The 27,510-nt window shown below is 42.6% G+C and overlaps 1 protein-coding gene across 1 annotated transcript in view; it reads left to right on the top strand.

Moving 5' to 3' along the window:
• The first annotated feature begins 603 nt into the window (after nt 1–603).
• Nucleotides 604–27,510, top strand: part of SESN3 (sestrin 3) — a 40,631-nt gene continuing 13,724 nt past the window's right edge. The window contains exons 1-4 of the mRNA XM_032099199.1: nt 604–786; nt 23,981–24,046; nt 26,376–26,573; nt 27,257–27,439. Of these exons, the coding sequence (XP_031955090.1) occupies nt 682–786; nt 23,981–24,046; nt 26,376–26,573; nt 27,257–27,439 (552 nt within the window). The 5' untranslated portion in view covers nt 604–681. The remainder of the gene's footprint in view (nt 787–23,980; nt 24,047–26,375; nt 26,574–27,256; nt 27,440–27,510) is intronic.

Here is a 27,510-nt window from a genome sequence, read left to right as displayed (position 1 = left end):
CAGCCCGCCGCTCTGGCAGGGAGAGCAGATCGCCCCCCGCCCCGGGAACGGGGGTACCCCGGGAGAATGAGGCTGGCGATGCCCGGGGACTGGGTCTGGCCGCGGGGTCGGCAGGCAGGTGGGATGGGGAGCTGAGGCCGGCCCCTCCTCCCACCGGTGACCCCGAACGGGACCCTCGGGGACGCTCCTGGGGCAGCGGGACCGGGACCGGCCCGGGGGAGCCGCGGCCGCCGAGACCCCGGCCCGGGGGCGTGGCCTCCGCGCCTCATTTGCATGGCGCGCACCTTATTGGCCAGCGGAGGGCACGCGCCGAAGCGCCGGCTCCGCCCCTCTCTCACCAAGGCTGCCCAGAGACGCCACCGGCCACGCCCCTCGCGGCCCTGGCCACGCCCCCCTCCCCGCCCCCTCTCGCAGGCTGCCCGGAGATGGGAGCCGCAGCGGGCGCTGCCCATTGGCCGGCGGCGGGCGGCCCGTCGGGATTGGCCGGCGGCGGCGGCGGTGGGCGGGGCGGGCGGCGCGGATTGGCGGGGCCGGCGGGGGTGTGCGCGGGGGGCGGTGGCGCGGAGCGGGCGCTGGGGCCGCGGCCGGGGATGGGGGCGGCCGGCGGCGCGGGCAGCTGAGCGGCGCGGAGCGTCCTGCGCCTCCCCGTCCCGCCCGGCCCTCGCCGCCATCCCCGCTACCATGAACCGCCTCGGCTCCGGACCTGTGGGCAGCGCCGCCGCCGCTGCCGCCGCCGCCGCCGGGCAGTACCGGGTGTGCGGCAATTGCCGGAAGGTGCCGAGACAGGTATCGGGGGGCGCCCGCTCAGAGGAGGCGGGAGCTGCGGGAGAGGCTTGTAGAGGAGATTGGGGGAGCGAGGGGCGGTGGGACAGAGACTTGGCGGGGGGGGGACACGGACGGCGACAGTGACTGAGGAGAAATGGGCAATAGGGCAGTTGTGGGGCGGGGGGATGGAGGGGAGCAGTGGGGTGGGGGCGTGCATGGAGGGCTTTCCAGGAGGTGATTGTCTGGGGAGCGTGGGGTGGGGGGCAGGAGAGGGGTGCAGGGCGAGGGGGATGTGGGCCCAGGGGGTGCCGAGGGTGCCAAGTCCCGCGCCCACATCCCCCCCATCCCCCTTGGGACGGCTGTCACTTGCCCTTGTCCCAGGCTGCCCCCTGCATCCCGAGGGCTTGGGGGGGACCCGGCCTCCCCGGTGGCATTGCGGGGCTTGACTTGGGGCCCAGCCACGCTTGTAAAGTTTATTATCCACGTATTTCACCGGCGAAATTCATCACCGCGGTCTCCGTCAAGTCTTTGTGCGGGGGGGAATCCGACATCAGAGCTTTAAAAATGTAAGAAAAGCACCAAAGAATTCCCAGCCCCCCGCCCCCCAGCCCGCTGAACCACATCCCTGCAGTGCCCGGCCGCTTCCCTGCGGACCCCCCCGTGCCCCCGGAGGGGTGCGGTGGCTGCACCCCCTGCTCCCGACATCTGCCTCACGGGGAGCATTAGTGGAGGTGCTTTTTGTTTGTCCAGTGCAAATGAATTAAAATTGCTGAGCTGTTCAAATGCGCCGAGTCTCCGAGCGCCCAAGATGAACGCGACGCCGGTTTTGGTTTTATTTTAATTCAATCTCTCCCAACACATTTTGCTCCACGTTGGTTCTTGCAAATGCTAAGAAAGCCTGTAAGTCAATGAGCTCAAATATTTGCGCTCTTTGTCCAAAAACTGTTTTTCTTCCTCTGTGGGTCAGGCCAAGTGCCAATCAAAGTTGTTTTTCAAGCCTCTCTTCCCTGCAGTAGGACTGCTTTTTTCTTTCTTCCTTTTTTTTTTTTTTTTTTAAGGGTTTGGTTTTTGGAAAGGAGGTGTGTATTTAGGGGAGGGGGAGGAGAAACGTTAAAAATCGGTCAGAGAGAGAAGCAGGTCTTAAAAATCATGTTTTTTGAATATTTTAATGGAAACAAAATCTTATTAAATGTGCATGCTTGGTATGTGCAGTTATTTTTTCCATAAACTCTTGGATCATATTACAGTTGATACTTGGTGCTCAGCTCTTAGCTCAGCTTGCAAGAAATGTAATGGATCAGAGAAGCACACATCAGCAGAGTCTGATTTTTAACCATTTCGTTGCAGGATCGAATCCCTTCTTGGCTTTAGCTTGCTGCTGTTCCCGCTTTAAGAAAAACAAGTACTTAAAAGAGAGAAGTTCTGCAGGGTTAAAGCCTGAAACAGCTTCAGACTTGACATATGTCTAAAGACATACAAATTAACCAGTGCCAAATATGTCTGTAGAAAAAGCAGGGAGGGAGCTTGCTTTGTTCTGCCAAATAATCAAAATGTTTTGTTGACAAATAAAGTGGTGCTTGGCAGCCCTTGTAGATCTAAAATTAAATTTAAGTTATTGAATTTTTTTGAAGCCGTATTCCCATCCTGCTGTGTAGGACTTTTTTTGTATACCTCTTTAATATCAGTGGGAGGTAGGAGGCGGGGACAGGGTTAGATGGTACTTTTCTGGTAACAGGAAACTTGCTGGATTTGATTTATTGCTGTGTTTTTATTTTATTTTAAAGTAGTTTAGGGATGATGGTGAAACGTAGGCACCCAGTTGGGTCTGTTGAGAAGGCAACTTAGTGCTGCTCTGCCTTGGCTGTGGTCATTTCAACCATACAAAATTGGGGAAGAATAAAGAAACTGAGTGACAGCCCGTGAAACCCTCTTGAAACATAGGTGTTCTGTGCTTTCAGTGGTTGTACTGGGACATTGTTCCATCTCTGTTGCAGGCTGGACAATAAAAATAGAAGTGCAAAGCTTCTGACTACATCTGTCATTATTTAAAAGTTGGTATAATAAAAATCACTGTAAATTTTAAGCTTTTACACCTCATTGGCAAGCATGCAAGTAGAAAACAAAAAGTGCTTGATAGAAGCAAGATGCAAATTTGACCTGAGTCTCAGAGTAATAATCTTCAGGTAAGTGCTGCCTCATCTGTTCTTTTGATGGTATTGGGGTTTTTTTTCTAATGATCATGTGATAATATACTGGAAAAAATGATTGGCCTTGAAACATGTTGAATCTCTTCTGCCCTCCTCAGTCTTAAGCCTTTATTTGAAGTCATTTGAATGCTCACAGTTTAGGTAGTGCTGTTGTCAAAATAATAAGGAGCAAAGCAAGCTTTCAACTCAATGGCATATAATGAAATTTGAAATAGTCTAGCACATTTTGGATTTTCATGGGTGAAGGTAAGTTTCTCTTTCAACTGGGAAACAGGAAAAGCTAGATGCAGCACTTTATGCTTTGGCCGATTTCAGATTAATCAAAGTTACATTTTATTATGGAAAGTTCTGTGAGGGCAGCACTGAGAATCTTGCTACGTATTCATGGGTTGCATTCGCCTATGAAGAATGTTTCTCATATTAAAAGGATACAGTTTCCGGTTGGGTTTATTGTTATGGTACTCTTTAGATAACCAGATCTACTTGCAGAACAGTTGTTGCTAATCAGAAGGGCTTAGACAGTCATAGATACAACAACTGCATCATTATTTGGTTTAGGAGAAAAACAAAAAAGGACAGCCAGTAGTAGGTGATGCTGTCTTGAGTTTGATCAGTGAGCTTGTTGAACACACAACCAAGGCAATGCTTTAACTCAGTTTAATAAATGGGAGAATGACCAAAACAACATGAGTAGCTCTGGTTCATGGGGTGGATGGGCAGCCTTTGTAACAAAACTGTGGCATACCAGTAGGGAAAAGTGTTAAACATGGCATATGAGTGCTGTTGCCAAGTCTTTCCTAGAGGTGGCTGAGAGTTGCTGCCACTTCAGTAACCAGGACAGCTCCAGCTCTCTCCTTTGAAAATGCAACATGTAGGGGAGTCCCTGGGCAGGGGAGCTCCAGGGTGTTATCCTGGAGCCTGATGGAAATCCAAGGTTCTCCTGCCTAAACAGAATCAATATCCCAAGCAAGAAAGAAGAGAATATATAGGAAGAGCTCAGTATTTCTTTGGACAAATAACTGCTTCAGGAAGGCTTTTAGGAATAAGCAAAAAGTCTTCGGGGGATAGAAAAGTCCTGATGTGTCAGGAAATGTAGGAACAGGGAAGATTTGCCAACTATTCAAACTTAGTTGCAAATTGCAAAGCATGTGAAGTAAAAGGTTCTTTTACATGTACATACAAGTCAGTAGGATATAAAAGAAGTATAAACATGGTTCCAGGATTAAATATTTGGTTTGTGTTAGATTTCAGTGAGGCAGATAGAAGGGCAGTGGCAAGATGAGTGATGGGGGAGTGTGGTTTAAAAGCAACATTTAGTGTTGGCAAGGTGGAAGTGGACCCAACTTACCTGACCCTCCTAGCTTGAACCAGTGTCTGTGCTGGAGTGCAGCATAAAGGCATATGGAATCCAGGATTTTCATGGTATTTATAGACCTACCCACTCAGGGTGATCCTGTGAGAGGGGAAATATCCATAAAAATGAGTGACATAATTTGCTCCTCATCCTCCCATGCCAGTCTCCTTCTTTAGTGCAAGTCTCAATCCTGTACAAAGTTACTAAATAAAGCAAATAGGAAAAAAATTTATATGACATGGTACCACCAGAAGCAGGTCATGCTAGACTAATGTAGTGGTCTTCTGTTGGTAAGACAGCTGCTACAGTGTCCTGTTCCAAAAGCTTTGAATGGACTAAAACTGCACTGTAGTCATTAAACATCTGAAGTAACATCAAAGGTTGAACTTGACACTGCAAGTCAATGCAAATTAAATGTTTGTATTTACTAACATCACATGTTCTATATATCAAAAAGTTTAACTGGGTTTGAAAATTATTTAGGCGAATTCATAACAGAAAAATTAAACAACACCTGTAAATATGAAACAGCAACACCTCTCAGTATAGTTTCTGTATGCTTTCCTGGGTGTCACGTCTCCCATTGTCCCCTAGCAGTGACAGGTTACTGGGCAGGAGGGACCTTTGTTCTGACACAATTTGTCTGTTTTTCTGTTCCTGTTAATTACAGTGATTCAGAACTGATGAGAATGGGAATTTTGGTGGGCCATGCTGAAAGGAGAAGTTGCTGTGCTGAGAGGAGAGCACAAGTGGTAAATGTTGTTGTTCCAGGGAGAGAGGGACATTTCATGGAGAGCTGGGAGACCTTGAGCACTGACATAGTTAAAGCGGTGTGAAATCCAGTGGTGTGAAATGTGAGAGTTACAGGCTTGGCTGTTTGCTACTCATCACTTTTAATAAGAGCAGCTCCTTGGAAGGAGCAGGGAGAAGAATGTCGATGCAGGAGGACCAGCAGCTTACTGTCACCCTGCAGGGCTGTGGTGTTGGAGAGGAGGGAAGCTGGAAGGATAGGCCCTAATTAAACAGGCACAGAGGCTGGCTGCCTGGGTGCTGGGAGAAAGGGCATACTGATTTTGCAGAAGGAAACGAAAAAGTTTGCTTTTTTAATCCAGCAGAAAAAAAGGCTGAGAGGGGATATGATCCACATCTATAAATACATCTCATGGTAAGAGCCAGTGAGGAGAAATTAGCTCAGGAGTAGATGGATGTAATATGGTCATAAATACATTTAGGCTGGAAAATTGAAGTGTCCACAGGTACAAGGATCTGGAAGAGTTTTTTCTAGGTCTGATGCTGCCAAAAAAAAGCACCCGCTTTTAGGATAGAAAAATGTGTGAACATCATTAAATGATGTGGTGCTTACAATAGCACTAGCCTAGGCTCAGGGAGTTGAGGTCATATCCAAAAAAAAAGCAACCAAAAAACAGAAAAAGAAAAGACACACTTTGATTCACATTGTTGTTCTGTGTGGGTGAATAAGAAAGTAGCCCAAAAGTGAACCAAAAATAGTTTAATGTCAGGTCTCATAAGCCCATGTAAAGCAAAATATGTGTCACCATGAGTCATGAAGATGCATGGAGATGCTGTTACCTGCACTGTAAAAGTCAAGGGGCCTTTCAAGGATATCTCAGCTATTTTGAGGGAAGTCAGCCTGGTTCAATCTCTTCTGAGCATAGGCAAATCAAAGTGGCTATGCCTTTGCTTGGAAAACACCCTGGGTTTTCCACAATGCAGCGTCTTTTTTTCTGAGTTGAATAGTCTAGTTGGCTTTGGAAGTAGTCTAGTTGGCTGTCACAGAGAATCTTAACTGGTAAAATCAAATTATATCTTCTGTAGTTTGATGCCTCTTAATCTCTCTTCACATTGTAGGGAATGTGAGGGGCTGCCTAGATGGCTTTAAATCTCCAATGTGTTTCTTCCTAAAGGAGTTCTCAAAATGATTTGCGAAGTCCGTCATGAAAAATTGGTTCTAATATTAGCAACATTCTGTTGTGTAAAACATTGTGTCTGCCTTCAGTGTTTGTGTCTTCCAGTCCCCTGGAGCACTGGTGAAACATGGTGAAACTAGCTCAGGTCACTCCTCCAACTAATTCCGAATGCACAGCTGGGGGGGAGAAGATGGGTTTTCTTAGGGTCCAAAAATGTAAAGCTATGAACCAAGAGCAACAAACCAAACTTTTTAGGGCAGTTAAAGTCAACAGCAACAGGCTCCTCACGCTCATAATTCATTCTTACTTTTTCTTGAAACATTTGATAAAAAAACTCCCAACAAACTGAGAACTTAGAGCAGGGTTCTTTCCTGTGAAATAAATGCTGTGAAAATCCAGAGCTGACTGGTTTCTCTCCTTCCCCATCCTCACAAGTGTTTCAATAATTTGTATCTTTTCAGAATCTGATCCATTTAACTGGCTCTTCTCCCATCCCCTGCGTAATTATAGTCTTTGTGTCCTGAAATCAAAGGACAGTATTGCTCTTTGCACATGTATGCTGGTCCTGAGGCTTCCTGGGTTCTCCTAATTTTGCCTTAGAAACTACTGTAAAGAAATTTCCTTGTGTTTTCCTAGTTTTACGGGCTGAAAATGAGATGGCAGAATTACTAAATTTTCATTAGACCTGTAATGAGAGTGGCATGAGTGAAATGAACCTCTGGTGAACAGCACGGTTTTGCAATGAAAAGCTGCAAGAGGTGGCCTCGTAGCAACCGTGCTCATTTAGAATACTCATTCTATTTAAAAAAACAAAAGCAAAAACACCGTCTTCCCTGAATTACAAGGAGGGAATGGAGGTGAGAAAGGAAGGAAGGTGGGCGGGAGGATTTTCTTCAGAAGAAACCTTGAGGTTTAGTGTTGGGACTGAGTTAGCCAAGCGTGGAGGTTGTCCCCTGCTAAGACTTACTTCTACTCGTAGGAGTGGAGCATTGCATTAGCCAAATCACAGGCTGTGGTTTGGAGATGTGGACTGTGTGAACATTTGCTTTAAATTTATGCATATTACTTAATTAGGGCTTCAAATCTCACATCTCTTTAAATGGCAGTGTTTTGAAATCTGAAAAAAATAATATGGTTCATTAAGCATCCTTGGTTTTTCCTCTCTTCCACATTGGTGAGGGAGCTGTTGATACTCATTTAGTTCTTTATTTGAACCTTTTTTTCCTGGCTAGGGAGATATGAGAGAGAGAAGATAGTGGTATAATTCTCCCCTGGCTGTGCATAGCTGGGGTCTGGAGATTTTATTATCAGATTTCGATTTACAGGGCTGGAGAATAAGGAGGGATCTCAAGCATAGTTTGCATGGCCAGGCTGAATATTGGCTTTTTGTCTAAGTGGGTCAGGATGGACTGGGGGGATATGGAGCACTTTCAGTAGAAAAGAAATTTGAATTGTCAGGAGGGAGACCTCAGTTAATGAGAAATTGCACCTCATCAGCTTTGGAAAAACCTGTTTGGAAATAATTTATGCTGTTTAATTTCTCTGTTCTTTGCAGGTGTTCCTGTTTGTATGCAGAGGTCCTTCCCATTGTTTTCTCTGCAGCCCAGCCTGGTAGTCTTTGTGCTTTGAGTAGAAGCTATAGGGAACGTAATGAAGATGAGTCAAATTGTGAAATGCCATTACAGGGCAAACATTTTTTTTCTGATTGTTTGCCTATCAGTCAGTCCATGAAACACATTACAGATAGTTCAAGAAATTTTATGCAGTTCTTGGTATGCCATCCTGGGCAGACCAGTGTTACTGATAATAGGGGAGGCCATGATCAAGGGGTATTAATTTTAAATGTCTCTCTTAACCACTAGTTTCAAATTTGTATTATAGGATGCTTCTTGCATATCAGACATTAGATAACTACCACTTGGGGCAAAATACTGGTATAGATGGTAGTTAATATTATGTGTTTATGAAGCTGAAAAACTATTTTGTTCCTTTTAGAGACCATGTCAACCATTGATTTACTCTAATATCTTCATTCTCACATCTTACTTAAATTGAAAGGAAGGCGTTTTGAAGCATGGGCTTTTTTCTTGTAGGGCATGATCTTTGTGACAGTCATGGACTTAAGTTAGGGAGAGGCTGAACAGAGTGTAAGTGATGGTGCTCAGGGTGAGAGACAGAAGTCAGTGCTCTTAATCTAGCAAGATATCTTAAATCTTTCCTGAATGTCTCTGCTTACTTGAATTAGGGTAAGATAAATAAACAGATACAACCTCCTGATTAAACACCTTTTGTTGTTGTTAATGACTCCCATAGTACTCTCAAGGTAAGCATCTTTGTTTTGTTAGACCAGCAACAGATTTCTAATGGATTCTGAGCTCAGCCCCCAACCTATTGAACTTGGTAATAGTGTGAAGCTACCTGCAGTCCCCATCCTCAGGGGATCAGATGGTAAAAAATAATAATGGAGTAGAATATGAAGTATTCCTGGCTTCATGTGTTGGGAGTAGGCTGAAACAGAAGTAATAAGTCTTTATCACAAGGGAATATGGTGTGGTCAGTGTGTGGACCCCCCTTTGGCTTGTGGTTTAAGTCTTCTAACATATACAGATGTTAGGTTAACAGGTATGAAAGCCAGGAGGAATCGCATTCTTGAGAATTCTTTGGAGTCATAGGTCTCTGTTATCTCTGCAAGTGCAAAACACATTTGGAAGAAAAATAAAAGGTAACTTGAAAATCAGGTTTTCATCTATTCAGAATGGGCAATAAAGTAATAAATACAGTCAATGTGTCTCAGTTGCTGCAGTTTGGAATCAAACTGTGTAATTGTGTATCTGTTTTAAAGCATATTAAATTTGAAATTAGTTTTGTCATGAAACTGGAGAGACATGTAAATTCTTTCAGAGTCATTTGACACTTTATAGGATGGATTAAAATTGTTCCTTAGAAAGGAGGAATGGTTGCAAGAATGACTCCTCACTTAACATTTTCAAATTAAAAACTCATGCTTCTGAGCAATTGCACATAACCTCAGTAAAACAAAGTTATGTTAATGACAGTGAGGGAGTACAAGCTGTCTTGGTGTAAACCATTCTAGAGCAGTACACAGCTGCTTACTCAAAATCATCCTTTATTTGTCTCTGGGCAGTTTATTATTGCATTGGATTTGTTCTGGCTGATACTAACAAAACAATTGAAAGCCAGTGTATGTTCTCTCCTCTGTATGAATTCTGCAGTTAAAAACTGTTTAATAAGACAGTATCTTAACAGTATTGAACCTAATTTAATAGCACATGCTTGTAAATATGTTTAATATCTCCTGCTTTAGCATGTGGTAAAGGGAATATAGTTACATTATTGTCTAAATGTATCTGGAGGGGTTTTGGCCATATGGTTCTAAATCTGTTTTAAAGTAATTATACTTATTAACTAAAAAAATAAAAAACATTCCCCTCTGAGTTGATTGACATTCCTCTCAGTAAAGCACCCTCATTGCTGATTAGAGGTGTGGAAATAGTAATTTGTTATAGCATTTAGAAATTTGATTAGAACTCTAATGAAATGGAGCTCCTACATGCTGTCTAAATATTCTACCTGGCACCAGCTGGATCTCATCCAGTGTGGAAGAACACTTGAAATGTTGCTTTACTACAATATCTTTTGTGTCTTGAAGTCAACGTGCTGTCTGCAGTGCAAATACCTACTGGCTATTCAGCAGGCAGAGCAAACCTTGAGCCTCCCTGGAAACCAGTATCAGGATGTGATTATTCCAGTGAGCACTGATTGCCTGACTGCAGTATCTGGCTTAGAGTTAGAAAATTAAAGTAGCTCTTTATGGAGAAGCACCCATACTACAGCTCTGTCCTCTGGACTTCAGGTGGTTGTGCACATATGTTATACACAACATGGTGTGTGTATATGAGGTAGAAACATGCTGAAGTTCCCAATTTGTCGCTGTTGTTGTCTAGTAATAAGGTGGCAACAACACACTATGAATAAGAGTTTAAAGTTAAAGCAGCACATTTCTCTCCCCATTATGAGTAGTGTCTTCAGTTCCTCCAAAAGCTGATTGCAACACCCATTACGTGCAGTGGCAGCTGTTTGAGCACCCATGTTTTAAGTCCTCTTTAATTCATTTGCAGCCATTTGCACTCCAGACCACTATGGCTAGAAGACTCTAAATTGGCACTCTGTTAGTATCCTGTAGTGGAAACTTCCAGTCCCTAGTGGTAGGAGACACTTGAGGAACACTTGAGGTGCATGGTGTTCATTAGTCAACAGTTCATTTTGACTGGTTGCCTTCTCCCTGTGAAATCCAGAAGATAAGCTGTAATGCATCTCACTAGAATCAGACATGGTCTTTTGTGTTCTTCCTTTTTTTTTTTTTTAGTTCTGTTTGTCCACCATATTTAATATTTTTACGTCTTGCAGTCACCACATTTAAACAAATGCAGTGGAAAGGTTGAACCAGAAAAACTCCCAACTAGTTTATGCCATATTAATGCTTCAGAAATTATTTTCATCTTCTTGTTCCCTCCAGAAAACTTGAACAAACTGTTCAATTACATTAGTATTTTAAGTTTTGCGTTACTGGGGAAAGACTGGATGAGGTGGTAACATTGGGGGTCATTCAAGTAGAATCTGCTTTGAAATAAGTGACTTTTATTCCAGCAATTTAAAACTTGTCTCACTTCTGTGCTGGTGCTTGACAAGTAGTTAGGAGGAAAGGTGTGTTGGTTGAAAAGGTCAACTTAACATAATTAAAGGTTGAAGGAGCCTGCAGCTGCCGTTGGAGTTCTTCACGAGAGATGGGGCTTGGTGCCTCTTCCACCTGGGCAGAGTCCAAGAGGAAGGAGAGCAGGCTGCAGCCATGGAGGGTATGCTGGAACCATCTTACACACATGGCTTAGAAAAGCCAAGAGGGGAGTAGAGGTGGAAGGAGGGTCTCCCTCCATGCCCCTGCTCTTTAGGCCACTTATGCAAAAAGTATTAGATAAAGGTGTAGTTAGTTGACCTATTTATCCAACAGAAACTTGCCGTACAAGCAAAAGCAGTTTGACTATCCAGTGCTGTTGCTGTTTTGTATGGGACACTCCTTTGAGTTAAGCTGTGCCTCATGAATACATAGAGGCAGCATCCAGCCATCCAAAATGATTAATTTGTCTTGTTTGAGAAGTTAGGGCTATGGCCTCAGTTCTTGTTTCCCAGAAAAGTTGGACAAAAAATTGCATGGTCTAACCTGTCTGTATAGAGGTAAGGCTGTTGCAAGTAAAGGCTGTGAATGTGTCTCTTGGGAGCTGGGCTTATTCTGATCAAAAGGTCTCTGTTTGGGTTTGGAGACTTCATTAAGAAAAAGGGCAAGTCGACTGGAGGGCAATGGAGAACCTTATTAGGCAGTGCATGTTAATCACTCTTCCATAGCTACAGAAGTCTTTATTCAAGCAGGGCATAAAATAAGTGAGTTTATTATTTCTTTATTACTTGCTGGTGCTTTTTTTTGCAGAGTCGTTAAGCCACCAAACTGTAGCAAAAACCCTCTTAGTAAAAGTGTAGGCAGTGATCTGAGAAAATGGTAGCACCTGCTAGCAGAGGCTGGAGGTAAATCTGAAATTCTGTCGATCTGCTGGCCTGGGTGGCTGGAGAGAGCAGGAGTAGCTGATCTATCTCTGGACAAGTCCTGTATTTACATGCAATAAATCTTCTCTAACAGTTAGGAGTCTTTAATTTTTGAAAATCAGCATCTCTTTTAAGCTCCATCATGAAAATACATTTGTATCTTTGCTGCCACCAGCTCAGCTACTTTCAGTCAGTGTGTTTTGGAGATTGTATCTCACTAATGACTCACTTTGGTAAGATGTAGCTTAAGATGCAAAATGTTCTTTAAAAAAAAAAAAAAAAAGGAAAGAAGAAGAAAGGGGAAGAAACTGCCTGACTGAAAGTATTCTTATGGTTGCTCCAGCAAGTCGGTGGCTTGCGAATGTGCTACTGAGATGAAGCCTTTCCTCTGTCTGTCTCTTGCCCAGACTTTCCCAGACTAATCAAATGTAAAACAGTGTGTCAGCTCCCTGCTCATTGTAAAACAGTCTCCTGCCTTTGCAAACAAGACTCCTTGGAGAAATAATTTGTTCTAATTGGTGACCATTTTAGGATTTCCTATCAGGTGTAAAATTAAAAGGGCTCACCCGTGGTTTTCCATCTGTGGCCGTAGCACCTATAAGATTTTTCTGGACTTCCTTCAAGGAGACTGTGTAAGAAGACTTACTTCAGTAAACTCAGAGGTATGGTCTGGGTGCCACCTCCTTCTGAAAAATGCTTGCAAGTCAACTAATCAAAAGAGGCTTAAACTCCTGCCTTAGACAGCAAGGCGCTTGCTCTTGGAAATTGTACCTTTAGGCTAGAGGTAAAGCGTGTTAGTCAGGGAGATTTTATTTTTCATCTGGCACATTCTCTCTGTTTGAGTCATCAGCCAAAGAAAGATGGCAAAAAAAGCTGCTGCTCTTAAAGCAGGAGGATATTGCTCCTTTTGGATGTCCAGGAAGACTCTCCCTTCCCTGGCAGAGCAAGGACAACAGCATCAGCATGCCTTACATTATTTGAACTGTTGCAAAGATGGTCAGTGATCATCAGTTGCACATAAGCATTTGTCTGAGAAACTTGTGCCAAGAGGGCTTCTCGTTTTCTTTTAAAAGCTTTTCAGTGGATTAACTTAAAATTTTAAGGAACATCGGCCACAAATTTTGTTTGTTATAAATTAGAAACCTTATAACAGGCTCATGTTTTAATATTTTGATGTTGTCTTGAATGTTAACACAAACAGCTTAGTTAAAGTTTTTCATAATGAGGTGGCATAGCCAATATGTGCTTGTATTCCTCCAGTACCATCTATCTAAACAAATATCATCTGCCCATCAGGTGAGTAGGGAGGGTTCATAAGTATATTGTCTTTATGTTTTAATGCATAGGCATTTTTTTTCTTCACCTTTTTCAAATCTAAATTGAGGGAATTTCTGAAGGGGTGCATTCAGAAAAGAGGAATAATAACACTGGCTTCCTCAAACCGGTGTTAGTAAAGAATTGAAGTGTAATGTACTTAAGATTCTGAAGTAAATTATATGATACCACCTGTGCTGAACAGGCAGTGTAGGAATGTGCTCACCCAGGCACTAAGGAGCTCCGTAACAGGGCCGGCATCATCTACACTGGATTAGCATAATGCTTGTTTCTGTAAGGGTCCAGTTTAGCTAAAATGCCTCATTGCTTAGGGGATGCCAATTCCTCTCTCTATTAGAAAATAGGTTCCATTTTCAAATAGGACTTACAGAATAAGTAGTATTCTTGAACCAGTCTGTTGCAGATATGTGACTGCATTAGGGCAGATACAGTGGGTCGGATTGAAACTCAGACTCCAGTCATCTGACAGTGGCCAAGGGAAGACATTGAGGAAAGAAGACACAAAATGGAGCAGTTTGTTATGCTCTCCAACAACATTGTCTCCCAGGTTCCAGGTGTTTGCCATTTGAAAACTTCTGGAGCTGGAGGTGAATTCTCCATATTTAATGATCATTGTTGCATTTCTCTTCCATGAACTCAAACACTTCACTTTTAAACACACACTGGCTTTTTGTCTGTAGCATCTTACAGCAAGGATTTCCACAGCTTAGTTGCACATTGTGGAAAGGCTAAGTACCTCTGCTTGAGCTTGTCACGTGCTGTTTGGTTCACAATCTTTTTATTGGAGGTGGTAAAAGCACGCTATGCATGGACTGTGACAGCAAGGAGGAATCAATTAAAATTATTTGACATGCTTGTGACAGCAGTCTCAGCAGTTCAGAGTTGCTGTTTCCAGGACTCAAGCTCCTGTGTTTCACAATCCTGTTTGAAAAAGATGGCAGAAAACTAGCTGGGACAGCTCCAGTACTGAGCAGAGCACATTTCCCTCTTTAATCTGTGTGAGAGGATTTTGTTTTCTGAACTTGGGCAAGTTACTTCCATGACGCTTAAGGTAGTTCCTGCACACAGTTCAAAATAACTGCTATGATCATTTGGTACATAAAATGTGTGGGAAAAGCAGTTTGAAAGCCCATGCTTGAGCCATTTGCTTGGCTTTCTTATGTGTCTGAATAGAATTTGGTTTTATGTAGTATTTGGTAAGTGAAAGGTGCTTAGGAGCATATGTCTGCAGCAGCATTTACTACTGAGTAAATAGATGGTGCTCTAGACGTTTTTATCGAGCTGAAAACACTACAAGGACACAGACTTATCAAGAAGGAGTGTCGGCAGGGACACATGCTAAGTTTATTTCTGCAGTGTGGGGCTTCTGCTCACATACCTGTTCCCTGAAATGCAACAAAGAAGCACCTGTGATACACTCCAGGTAGCGAAATGTGCCTCTGCAGCGGGTTTGCTGCTCTTCTGATAAAATTCAGACGTCCCACTTACATGTTCTGGTTCAATGGCCGATCAGGGGAGCAGTCAGAGTGCATCTCCTACTGAATTTTAAAAGAACAGCTATAAGAAGATTAAGCTGTACAATGATATTGCAGGGTGAAAAGTAGTGGGAATTCCTGGGAAGCTGGGCTGTATGATCTAAAATCTCATAGTTACAGGTCAAACAGGTTTTCACATGGAAAGGGTCCTCAACCTTTGCCTTCTTGAGTTAAACTCTGTGGTGGATTTACACTGCACTTAGCTTGTGAAGATTTTTCACTGTTTGGTAGCCTGTAAACATGCAGTGTTTGACATTAGTCATGAACATTGCTTGACTAGCACCTCAGGCAGCCAAATACTTTGTGTGGCCAGGAGACCAGTGCAGGAGACCTTGTTGGTTTTGATAGTGTATCATGCAGGTAAGTTGAAGCTGGGAAGGAAACTATTTTAGTGAGCTGGTGCAGAGGTCAGAGCCCAGCTTCCTCCCCTGCAGCTGTGGGGGACTGAGATGCTAATCAGAGGAGGATATTGTTATTATTTTTTCCATTCAAGTGCAAAGGTAGGACTGCATACTTGCTGTGAGCAGATTTCTTTATGGTACTGTTCCCTCCAAGCTGTCAAGCTTCATCTTTTCAACTGGAGACTCAGCAGTGGCTGACTTAACATTTGTCTGGTTTCTCAAGCCAGTTGTGCAGCGGAGCTTCATGTGCCTGCCTGACTTAGGAACTCTTAACCAAGGACTCCTTCAAAACCAGTGAAGCCAAAGACTTCTTTGAAGCTGACTTGTAGAAGAGCAGCAGTTGTGCTAGCAACTGCAGTGTAGGCATGACTTTAAGAGTCTTACCTTGGTAAAAATCCATATTTTAATCTTTTAGGGCACACTGTGCCTAAAATCAATCTCTCTCTGTGCTTTGTCATAATGAATGCAATGCCAGTAACAAAGAGGAGAGATGAGAGAATGCAGCCTTGATGACGGTCCCTAGTTAAAAATTCACCCAGTCTGTTTTTATAGTAACGTGCTATTAAATGCTTCTTCTTTTCTATAAACCCTTGGTGATGATGGTCACTGCTGAAACACTGTAGCACGTGAGGATTTTCTAGCATGCATTGCAGTGGAGTCCTTTCAAGACTTTCTTTAAAAAATTGTCAGAGTGTTGTGTAGTGTACTACCCTTATATTAATCTAGTGTTTCAATCATTTAGCATCTTTGAAATATTCAAAAAACCAAAACCAAACAATAAAAAACCACCATACCATGGGCCACTTTCTTAACAGTAAGAGGATGCCATTATGCATTTACAGTATGGATGAATACCATTCCATTTTGCTTGCTTACAAGGGATGTCTTTTTAGACAATATTTCTATTAAAAATTCGGTAGAGCATTCTTGGGAGACAGTTCTGCCAGAGATACATGATGGATTTGCATAACCCCAGGGAGTCTTTCTCTCTTTTTGTTTTTTAATCTCCAATTGGCAGTACGCCCCATAAATCAAATGTGTGTTTATGAATTGAAGTATTTAACCATTCAATTGCTGTATAGTAAAGAGGCTGTGCTCTCAGTCGTTAATTTAGTATTAATTCAGGCCTGTCAAAGCAGCTGCTGTTCTATCTGTACTTTCTAGCAAACGTTTGTTGTACCTGGTGGCAGTGTTCTGCTGCGTGGATCAAACGGGGCATTCGATACGATCTCTCCGTAGGAGAATGGAGGCCACACGCATGACCACAGTCACTGCCCTTGCCCACACTGAGCCTGCAGCCTCCTGAGCACATGGGACCCTTCTGGCAGAGCGAAAGCAGGCTTGGTTAGATGGGCTGTGCTCAGGCAGGACAAGGCAGCCCTCTGCATGGAGGCAGCGGATTAAAGGATATGCTGTGCTGCTTCAGAGAGTCTCCCTGAACATGCAGCGCTCCTGTCCTGGCTGATGAGGAGGCAGATTAACTCAGTGCACGTTTGCCAACTTAATGGCTAAAGGCTACGTTCTCCAAACTAGATAATACTGGTCTGTCTCAGTATGTCAGATGTGGACTAAACCCAAAGGTGAAAGGGAGCCAAGGTACAGATAAAACAAGTCCCAGCTAAAACCACTGAAGTTTTCTAACTTTTGCTCTTAATATCTGGTGCTGTTGAAACATAGAAAATGCTCTTCTGCCATGCTTGTAGTTTATTGAGTCATCAAGACATTCACTCACAAGGTCTTCTGTCCTCAGGGCAGTTCTTGGGGGAGCACACAAACTCCAGTGTTACTGTTCGGTGTGCAGGGAGGGAAGGAGGTGAAGTTCTCTGTGGATGAATGAGAGAAGCATTGTTTCTCTTTTTTTCTGTTCTCCCCATAATTTTGGTTTTGGCTTTTTTGTTTGTTTTTTTGAGGGTTTATTTGAAGGCTGAAGTAGACCAGAAGACCATTTGTTGTCTGTTGGTGATACGTGTGTTGCTGGTCTTCAGAGCAGTACCTGGTTAGCCATGAAGTCCTGTTAGTCTATGGTGGAAATTCAGGCTTTTCCATGACATAGTTGATCTCATCCTGAGTTAGACATCCCCTTCCTTTTTTCGTTTTAACCAGAGTGCAGCTGGCTAACTCTGATTTGGGTGTCTGTGTTTGGTCAGTTGAGTTTCATCCTTGGTATCTGAGAATGGGGCATGAACAAGAAGTCAGATTTTGAGGTTTGAATTGAAGTGATTCTCAAGCAACGAGGAAATAGAAAAAGTAGCTGCTCGTCTCTCATCCTTTTCATGTGTTAATAATCAATGTTTAGGTTTGGCTTGGCAGCATTATTTAAGCAGGTTTTCTTGTGAAGGTCTTTCCATTTTTCTAGCCCGGAGCCTCAGCCTTGCTTACCCAGCTAGATGTACTCTGAACTTCAGTCAATATTAAGTTACAGGTATGTCTTTAACTTGATACATTTAGGTCTATTCTGACCAAAAAAATTGCGAAATACAGTTCAGGTTTCTTAAATAAAGAAGTGTTTTTCAGCATACTTGTTACACTGACGTTTGACTTGTGGTCCTTGTTTGTCTGCTCCCAGTTGCAGTTGGGGGTTGGTTTTGGTTCATAGGAATGATCTCCAGGACAAGGAGAGAGATACAACAGTAGGAGTAGTAAGGATGCAGACATAGGTTTGCTATATGGAAAAGGTGATAGGCTTCTCTGTCAGTAACTTCGTGTTCACTGCTGAGTTTTACTCCCATAGGCCAAGCGTACAGGATATCTTTCAAAGATCAAGGAACCATTGTGGGACTTCTGCTGCCTGACCATCCATCTTGGGTTGGGTAGAAATTGCTGACCTTTGGTTTCTAATTAGTGTGGATTGTGTTCTTAATAGCTGGTGGAGGGATGGGAACTTGGGATAGGCTTCCTTTTATTGTGTGAAATCCAAAAGGGCTGTAACCTGTTACCAGAGCGAAAGCTCTCCATCAATTGTACTACATTGGCTCTCTTCCCAGCTGTTTGCACCACTTCATCAGCTGTGAGGCACAAAGATGCCAAATTCTTAATGTTAAAAGTTACTGGTTTAAGTATTTTAAAATGCTGTTCCATTAAAAAAAAAGGTTTCCTGCTGTTTGACTTCCTCTGCTAATTTTCATTTTTATGGCTTAGTTTGCATTTTTGGAGTTGGACAGTTTGCTAAGAGGAAGAAACTGTTGCAAAATCACTTGAAATACCCCTAACAAATGACCGTAGGCTAGGACTTTTGCTTTGTGAACTCTTTAACATTTTGACATTGTTTGTTCTGAACATTTCTTTTATTGCTTCTGGAGTTATATCCTGGGTTTAATTATAGGAATGGGTCAGCCGTAAAGAGGAGTTCTGCACTGTCAGCAAATAAAGTGTTGTGCATCCTTTAAATCATTGCTCTTCACATTTTTGTCTTCTGGTTTTTCTTTTTCTACAGAAATTGTTTTGGATAACAGGACACCATTTACCCTTCAAATGTGTATCTAAATTTTTGAAGTTGCAGCGCAAATTTCATGTGAGATTAATTGAAGATATGTTCTGAAGCTATAAAGCTCCCAATTTTATTATAATAGATGTCATAAACTGATCTTTTTCTTTAAAAAATGATGATCAATAAATGGTTGTCAATAAATGTCAAAATTTCACTGCTTTGCTGAATATACTTCTTTGTTCTTGTCAATCAGAGTCTCCCAGGAGTACTGACATGGGAAGACAAGATGAACTGTGACTATTGAGTTTTCATTTTAGTCAGCAAGACTATGTGTAGCTTTAACTATTATATTAATCCTCTTCAAATTTACAACAAATAATAAAGTTATCACCTAAAATGAATTGGAGGCATCCTAAACTTCTGTCACATTTCAAACTGCTCTTCATCTGCCAAAGTTGGGTGGGTAAATTAAAATGCAACTTGACATGCACAGAAATAAACAAAATCCCTCCTGCATCCTAAGGAAGAGTTTGAATAAAAGTAGATGCTAAGACACAACCAGTGTTCAGATAACCTTTTTTTTTAATGTTTTCTTCTGTTTTCAGCAAGGATGGAATAAGCAGATGGCCCAGTATGACTGTATGACTAAAACTGCGTTACAATTTACTGAAACTCAGAGCATTTGACTGTGATTAGAGCCAGTGGAGGTAGACCCTGTTCCAGGATCCAAGAACCGAAAGTGAGACTGTGTTCAGTAAGCAACAGTGGGAGTAGGCGAAACCAGTTTGTAGGTAGGGTTTTAACCAGCAGCAGCAGCAGCAGCAAATAATGCTGCTTGTAATGTGAAGTAAAATTCAAGGCATTTGTGTCTGTCAGCTGAAAACCAAATGTGGGCTCCATAGCATTAAGTCTGTGAGATTGAACTGGTGTATTTTGAGTTTGAAGAACTGTAAGATAGAGCTGAGACTGGGAAAAAAACCAATTCCTTTGGTTTAGCCCCAGATAGGGAATCCAGTTCTCCACTCCCACCGAGTGACAGACTTGACTCAGATTATTGCTGCAGATGATAATGTGGGTTTTAAAGAGATAGACTGTTGAATTTAAATAACAAAGATCCTTCTAAATGCTAAATGATAGCAAAATTGCTTGTAGTTTATAATATAAGAGAAGGTGTAATAAATAATAAGTATATACTCATTACCTTCCCCTCAATAAACATTTCTGCCTGTTTAGGAAAAAGAGTTTGTTCCTCAGGAGAAGCTAATTTTGGGATGCTCTTAGGATTTATATTTGATCTGGTATGTTTATTATCCTGATGTCTTGACAGTGGTGGCAGGTATTGTGAGAGTGGAGGCTCTGACCCCCTTCATGAGTGTTTCCCACGCACTTGCACTGCTCTGGGAGTTTGCAGGGACACAAGTGGCAGTATTGCTGTGCCTCATAAAATTCCCTCTTGAATGTTTCTTCCCTGTGATTTCCCCCCCACCACCCCGTTGAAGCATGACCACCTTGACATCAAGTGCAGGATGAATTAGATTTTATGTGCCGTGTGTGTAAGAAGCCCCCATGCACCCGTAGCAGTGCAACCCCTTGCTTCTTGGCTGTGTTTTCTGAATACATAGATATTCAGGAGTACCTCCTAAAGCAGCTGTTCGATCAGCCCCACCAGCTAGCGCTTCCATTCTCAAACAAAACAGCCTCCTTTTACAGCTTGCTAAAAATAGCCACTTCTTTAATGCCTGAGGACACGGTGATTCATGTGGTGGGGAAGAGGAAGAAAGGGTATTTCTTTTGCTTTAGGCTTTGGGAGGAAAGCCACTGTGCTATCCCAGTGCCAGCTGGGCTCATGCTTGCTCCCACTTGGCCTGAATCACCAACCCCAGTGGCTCTGGCATTCCGTGCTCTGCCACTGCAGCCTGCCAGCTATTTGAGATGCAGGTGCCACATCCCAGTGCCCATCTTGGCTCTGGAAGGAAGGGTGTGCAGTCACTGCCACAACTGAAAATAAACCCGTGAGATGGCAAGTTGCCGATTTGTGTCTGTGGGTTTGTGCGGAGCTCGCCCAAGCACGCAGGTATTTCTTACAATTTATAGCTGGGCAAAGGTGAAATGCTCCTACTTTGTCACCATTCAAATTCCTGATGAAGCTCCTGACACCATTGCAAGTGCAGTTTAAGGACAGGAAGAAGTCACAGGTAGAGCTTAGGTAGGATTTTTCATGGATTCCTGCGTCAGCTCTCCCGTGCTCTGCAGAGGTCTCGTTCTGCTGTCTGACACTGCAGTGTGCTGCTGCTAAACCTGCTCTGAGGCTCTGGCTTGCAGCAGCCCCTCTCTTAGGAACATGCTCAGGCACACCTTTTTCTGCTTTGAAGCCTCCTTCTGAGGAAACAGCCCTCAAAAAGGTGTTAGTCTTAATGTAAATGGAAATTGTTCTGACTCCAGAAATGTGTTTCTGGCGGATCGTGAAGCAGAAAATGACTGGTAGATGTGCATACAGCATTTTAGTTGCTGAGCAACCCACTTCTTGCTTCAGCCTCATTGCATAAGAATCCGATTTCAAATAAGATACTTGGGACCCTGGCTGACTTAGTGATAGTTAATGTAACCTGCAAAGACTACTTGACAGTAAAACAAAATGGCTTTCTTGGAAAACAAGAAGCTTTGCAAGAACTTTCACCATAAAGGACCATATATCTGCACTGTTACTTTCTAATTCCCATATACTGGTTTTTATATTTGGGTTCTTGGGTAGACCTTAAATCACTGTTATAGATAAAGCATGCCCAGAAGCAGTGGTTCTTATCTACAGCTCAACAAAGCCAAAATTATCTTTCTCAATGCTTGTAAACTTCACGTTTTTATTAATAGCATCCTGAGAACCTGTGCAACCAGATGATGTTTGCTCCTTTTCTCCTCACAACCTTGTTTTAACCAGTTTTAATAAAATAAAAGCATTGGCAGGAAGGCAAAATAATCTTTCTTGTTGATGGAAGGGAAGAGTATACACTTCTAATATCAAAAAAACCCAGCTCCCTGGAAGTGTGCAGTGATAAGGCTCATCAACTTGAATGATCATGTTCAGGCCTTTGGGGTTTTGTTCTTGTTTTGGTTGTTTGTCTTTTTTTTTTTTTTTCCCAGGCTTGGGGTTTTTTTGAAACTGCCTCCACCCAAAAGGAGCTGGATTTTGTTCTTTTGGTAGTAGATTTAACACACATTTTTCATGTCTGACTATCTCCTGGGCTTTCTGTCATCATTCACAGGAATTAACTGTTGATACTTGCCGATATTCATCCACCCAAGTACCGTTTCCTCCTTTCCTCAGCAGTACCTTATCTGCAGGCTCAAAGGAGTAATAGGAGTCATACTGAATGGGAAAACAGTGGACTGGAGCCCAGATCCTGCTAGAAGCAACATAGGAACATTTTTTTCCCATGGTCTGGCCTCACGGACCAGCTTTGCAGAGCCTGAAGAAGGTACAGATCAGAGAGCAGGATAGAGGAGGTTCACCTCTGGTTTAGACCTGTGCTCCAGCGAGAGCTGATAGTGTACAGGTATCCAAGTTGTGTCACTCACACAAGGTGCTTCCTCCAGGTTATTCAGTGTGAAATAAAGGCTTAAACTTTAATTTCCAGATAACCTTCATAAAACAAGTAAAATCCAAGCTTGGATCCAATCTTGGAAAGCATTTATTTTTTTTACTGTTGGCAGAAATGACTGGCTGCTGGCAAGATTGTGTATTTGAAGGCAGAAGGTGTCTTCCTGTGCCTTGTGTAACTCTGTGAGGAAGGGGTTGCATGTGCAGATACCAGGACTCTCAGGACTCTACACCATTTCTTCTTACTTTAGATTGAGTATTTTTTACACATGAGAAGTATTTTACAGGATTTTAGGGGCTGTGATAGTAGGCAGCAGATGCAGTAAGTTGTCTCCTGGCTGCTGGGCTTCATGTGGTTGATCCAGCTTATTTCTGCATCTTTTAGCAGCTAATTGTTCCAAAGTCACAAATTCAATTGTCCTGCGAGAGTTTGCTTTGGAACATCTTCCCTGAATAATCATTGCTGATTTTTGCATGTTATTTCTTAATCTAATTTAGAAAGGACAGGATGTTTTTAAGGATCAGGACAATAGTTACGCAGCTCCAGTGGCTTAATTTTCCTGTGTGGAAATCAGTGGCACATTCATTATGGGACTGGCACTGCTGTTTGTGCACATGGCAGTTAAGCTTAAAGCCCCCCTGGTAGAGGTATTTAAGGGTCATTTGTTATGGAAAACTTCAGACTTTTACGTTAGGGGCATGAAATACTTAGTATGCAAATCCAATACTGCTGTTTATGGATAACATATTAAGAGTCACCAACACTGTGGTTGCAATTAGGGACTTGAGACAAGTGTGCAGCCAGCCAGATAGGTGGAAAATAATCATAAAGAGGAAAAGAAGAAAAGACAAGAAGCAACTGCTTTAAATTATTGCAAGGGAAATTCAGGTTAGACATTAGGAAAACTTTAGCAATCTGAGGAGCTAGTCACTGAAATAAATGACCCATGGAGAGGAAGAAGCCTCCAGGAGAATTGGACCAACATTGGTCAGGAATCATGTGGACAGTGTTGGTCCTGTCCCCAATGAGTCGGAGGAACAGGCAGCCTCCCCAGGTCCCCGTTACTCCTCTGGCTGGTAGCACAGTTTATCTTAATCCAGTTTCTTATCCCTAATAAATCAAAAAAGTCCTCTGGCTCTTGTTACACTATCAGCTTGTTCTGTACTAAATATATCCTCCTGCCTTGTAGCTGGGGTTTGCACACCAAGGCTTGTGCTGCGTGCAGTGTGCTCCAGGCTCAGCAGTGAGCAAGGTGGCCTTTTCACCAGGTTTCTAGAAAATACAGGTTTCTGTAACTGGGTCTTGCTGGTTTGCTTGGACTGTGCTTTTCATGCCATTATTTGGCACACATAGTGCTTATGCACTTCACAACACTAAAGATCTCGTCAGATGGTGATATTGAAGAAAACAGCATCTTGCTTATAGTTTCCTGAGTGTGGTTTATTTTCCCCTCTGTTTTCAAACTTCCATTCAATCAAGTAGAATGGCTAATTTTAGCATCATGCGAGATGTTTTGTTGCTATTGTCTGTGTATCTTCAAACTGGTCTGTAAACCAACTGGGATTAGAGTTTTGCGGTTTGTTTCTGCCTTACCCCTGCCCAAAACTGGTGCTGTTCCTTGCCAAAATTGCTGCCATTCCTTCATGCAAAGTACAGGGGATGCAAAGCTGATTTAATGTGCTATGGTGCCATACCTCCTCAGTGGACACCCAGGTGGCTTTGAGAAGAGAACTGAATCCAGACCTTGAAGATTTCATCTTGTGAGGTGAATATGTAATATGTAAAAATTCACTGACTGAACTATGTGACTGTTTTGCAGGAAAAGAGAGTACAAGTCTCCCCACCATTGACAAGAGGACCAAGTGCCTTTATACCAGAGAATGAAGTGAGTTTGCAGTTAGCTGGGCTGGGTGATGGCTTTGAAAATAACGACACTGAAGGACTGTTCTATGACCCTACTTGTTCCATGGTACCTGGATGAGCTCCCTTGAAAGCAAAAGCAATGGCTTCTCTGGAGCAGGTTCCAGTGGGTATGAACCACCCCTGCCTTTCACACAAGTGGTACTGTTTGACATCTTTTCTGTCAGCAGCATTTCCAGAGGCAGGCATGAGTGACAGCTCTACTCTTCTCGGGTGGGTGTGAACGCATTACTCATAATGCCAGACCTGAGGGGAGGCCTGTCCAGTATTGCAGCAATGTGATTATATAGCTCTCAGAGCAGTGCCTGACCTTCAGTTTGAGAGAACCTGCAAATATGACTTCAATCCTTAGACTGTAGCTGTGGCTCTTGAGAGAATTAAGGGTTGAAAGGTATGGTTGGATTTCAGACTCGAGATTCCTGCCATGGCAAATGCCAACTGTGGTTTGTTAAACAAATGACTACCATTCTCCATCATTCCTTGTCATGAAATAGTACAGTGAATAGAGAGGGTTTAGTGACAGAATAGTAACATACTGAATGCCTCACAGATCTTGATAATAACACTTACCGGTGTCAAAGGCTGCTTTATTGTTGTGATGGAAGGAATATGGGCAGAGAAATAATGACTTAATTGTAAAGGTTCCTATTAACATGCCACAAGGCTTTAAAAGCAGAATTTAAAAAAATGTCTGTGGATGGAAGTAAATCAGGAGGGAGTACATGCACAGTAAGAAGAGGATAGTAATAGAGATGGAGATAAATCTTAGAAATAGTCATATGGCATATTGCTATGCCTAACATAGCAACAGTACAGTCCTACAGGATTATGTTTTGATTCTGTCAGCAGAATTTCTTGCTATAACTTGCACTGTTACAAGGAAAATTCCTGACAAGCTGGAGAAGATTAGAAACCTTACCAGAGACACAAAAAATATGATTTCCCCAAGAAACCACTAAATGAGACAAGAATCTCTTAAATATATGGGAGATACACTTGCTGAAGAGTAAGGGGGACTCCTAGGAGGTATATACAGGGAAAATGGTCTCTAATGTGTGAATAAAATTCTGATGGTAAAAACATTCTTAAGGAAAACTGAGAAGGCATCATTTTGGGTATAAAACACAGAAAAGCTCCAATAGTGAAGATACACGTGTAAAAATGATGGAGCTGCCTGTGTAGCTGCTTCTTCCCTTTCTTTCTGGGCCCACAAATTGAAACAGGAAAGTACAGTGGTGAGAAATGAAAATGTCATATGTTGTTTGTGTTTCCTTGTATGTATCTTCTATATATGATCCGATAGAAAAATATTTGAGACACAGTCCACTCATCAGCCCATCATAAAGAGGAAAACATATTTTAAATAGAATATTTCAGCAAAAGCATTGTGCTTCTTGGTTTTAGGCACTTTTTAGCTTCATGTGCAGTAAAACAGCTAAAATGTGTTCTCATTTCATGGTATTTGCAATAGTAAGCTGGCTGGTTTATTACTGCACGGTTGTCGGAATAAATACTGGGTATTCTAGTCTTGTGCTTGTAACTTCAGTGGTGAACATGTTGAGAATGGCTATCCCTGGTGATAAACACTGAGTAATAGCACTCATACTGTGTCAGGGCTTGCAATGCAACTGCTACTTACTCTTCTGCTGTTTCATTTAATCTTGTGCCCAAGGTTTGGATTGGTTGGAATAATTAAAGAGCAGGTTTTGTTTGAAGAAAGCATTAAATTCCTATTCTAAATAATACCTGAATGTTATGGACAAATTAGCATTTGATGTCCTCTTCAATTACACAAGCACAGAAGGGGTAGATTGCCAGGCTGTTTCTATCATTTGGTTACATAATCCAGTCCCTCTCCATTAATTTTGAAATTGATTTTAGGGCTGAGCACTCAGGTGGTGTGTGTCTGTACAGGTTGTCTTCCAAAAAGAATTTACTTTTCATTTAGCTTTTACTTACTTCCAGATCTCTGTACAGGTTTGACTTTCAGCATCTGCAACCTCCACTGTTTCAAGAAGATCTATATAAAATGGTTCGGGGTTTTGTAGAGACATATAAAAAATAACAGAGGTTCAGTGTAAAGTGCTCTTCAATTCTCATTATACAAGCAGGATCTGTATGTGTGTATTTGCATTCATGCAGGCATGTATGTTTGCAAATATGTATCTAGAACTCCATCATTGTCTTTAAGTCTGTACACAGATATACCTTTCACACCACAGTGTGTTTCTCCCCAGGGCAAAAGCCAGGGAAAATCTCTCCCTCTGTTAATATTTCTCCATCTTATTTTCAAGGTTATGCAAGCAAATGGTTTGGATGAACGTACTAACCTTCTTGTGGAAGAATATTCTACGTCTGGTCGCCTGGACAACATCACACAGGTCATGAGTATCCATACTCAGTACCTGGAGTCTTTCCTCCGCAGCCAGTTCTATATGCTGCGCATGGATGGGCCCCTTCCTTTGCCCTACAGGCACTACATTGCCATCATGGTACGTACCAACAGGCTGTGTATCTTCTCCTGCCACCCTGACTTCTGTAGTTAAAAAAGGAAGAAAAAAAGGAGAACTTTAAAAAGGAGAAATTAGGGTGGTGTTTTGACAGAAGCTGAATTTTTGTAGTAGATTTTTATCACAATAAAGCGTGCCTAGCTGGAAAGTTTTCAATGAGAAGGGAGAATTGGCAACCTACATCATTCCCTGTTTCCCACAGTGATACATCCCTCACATGCCCACATCACTGTGCAGCAGTAGGATGAGATGCAGTGGACTCGAGTCACAAGAAATTCCAGGTAGACACTAGGAGAACAGTTTTCACTGTGAGGATGTTGAGACATTGCAGCAGGAACCAAGAAAGGTTCTGTGATCTCCAAGGGTGAAGATCTTGTCTGGACAAGGCTCCAAGCAACAAGTTCTAAGTCAGCCCTGTGAGCGGAGGGTTCTCTTGTAGTGATTGCTTCCAACCCAAATTATATTTTTCAGTTCAGAGAAATCAAATGTATTTTTATTGGAGAATCCTCCATACTGTATAGAAATGCATTGCAGTGCATTTGCACAAGGCCCTTTGGAATGACACTGTACTTTTGTTTTGTGTTATTAACCTGTCTCCCACCCACAGCAAAATCAGATTACACACTAATGTGCTGCACTGTTCACTCTGTGTTTAATTATTCCAGGCTGCTGCCAGACATCAGTGTTCCTACCTAATAAATATGCACGTGGATGAGTTTCTGAAGACTGGCGGGATTGCAGAGTGGCTGAATGGTTTAGAATACATTCCCCAAAGACTGAAAAATCTGAACGAAATAAACAAACTTCTTGCACACCGGCCCTGGCTGATCACGAAAGAGCACATCCAGGTACCTCTTCAGTCATGCCCTGTAAATACCAGTAAATGTCTGGTAAAAAGAACTGCCAAGAACTGTGCAAG

Source organism: Corvus moneduloides, chromosome 2 (genome assembly GCF_009650955.1).
Source record: "Corvus moneduloides isolate bCorMon1 chromosome 2, bCorMon1.pri, whole genome shotgun sequence".
In the NCBI taxonomy this organism is placed as follows: domain Eukaryota; kingdom Metazoa; phylum Chordata; class Aves; order Passeriformes; family Corvidae; genus Corvus; species Corvus moneduloides.
Note: the sequence above shows the minus strand (reverse complement) of the source record. Positions and strands in the feature narration are given on the sequence as shown.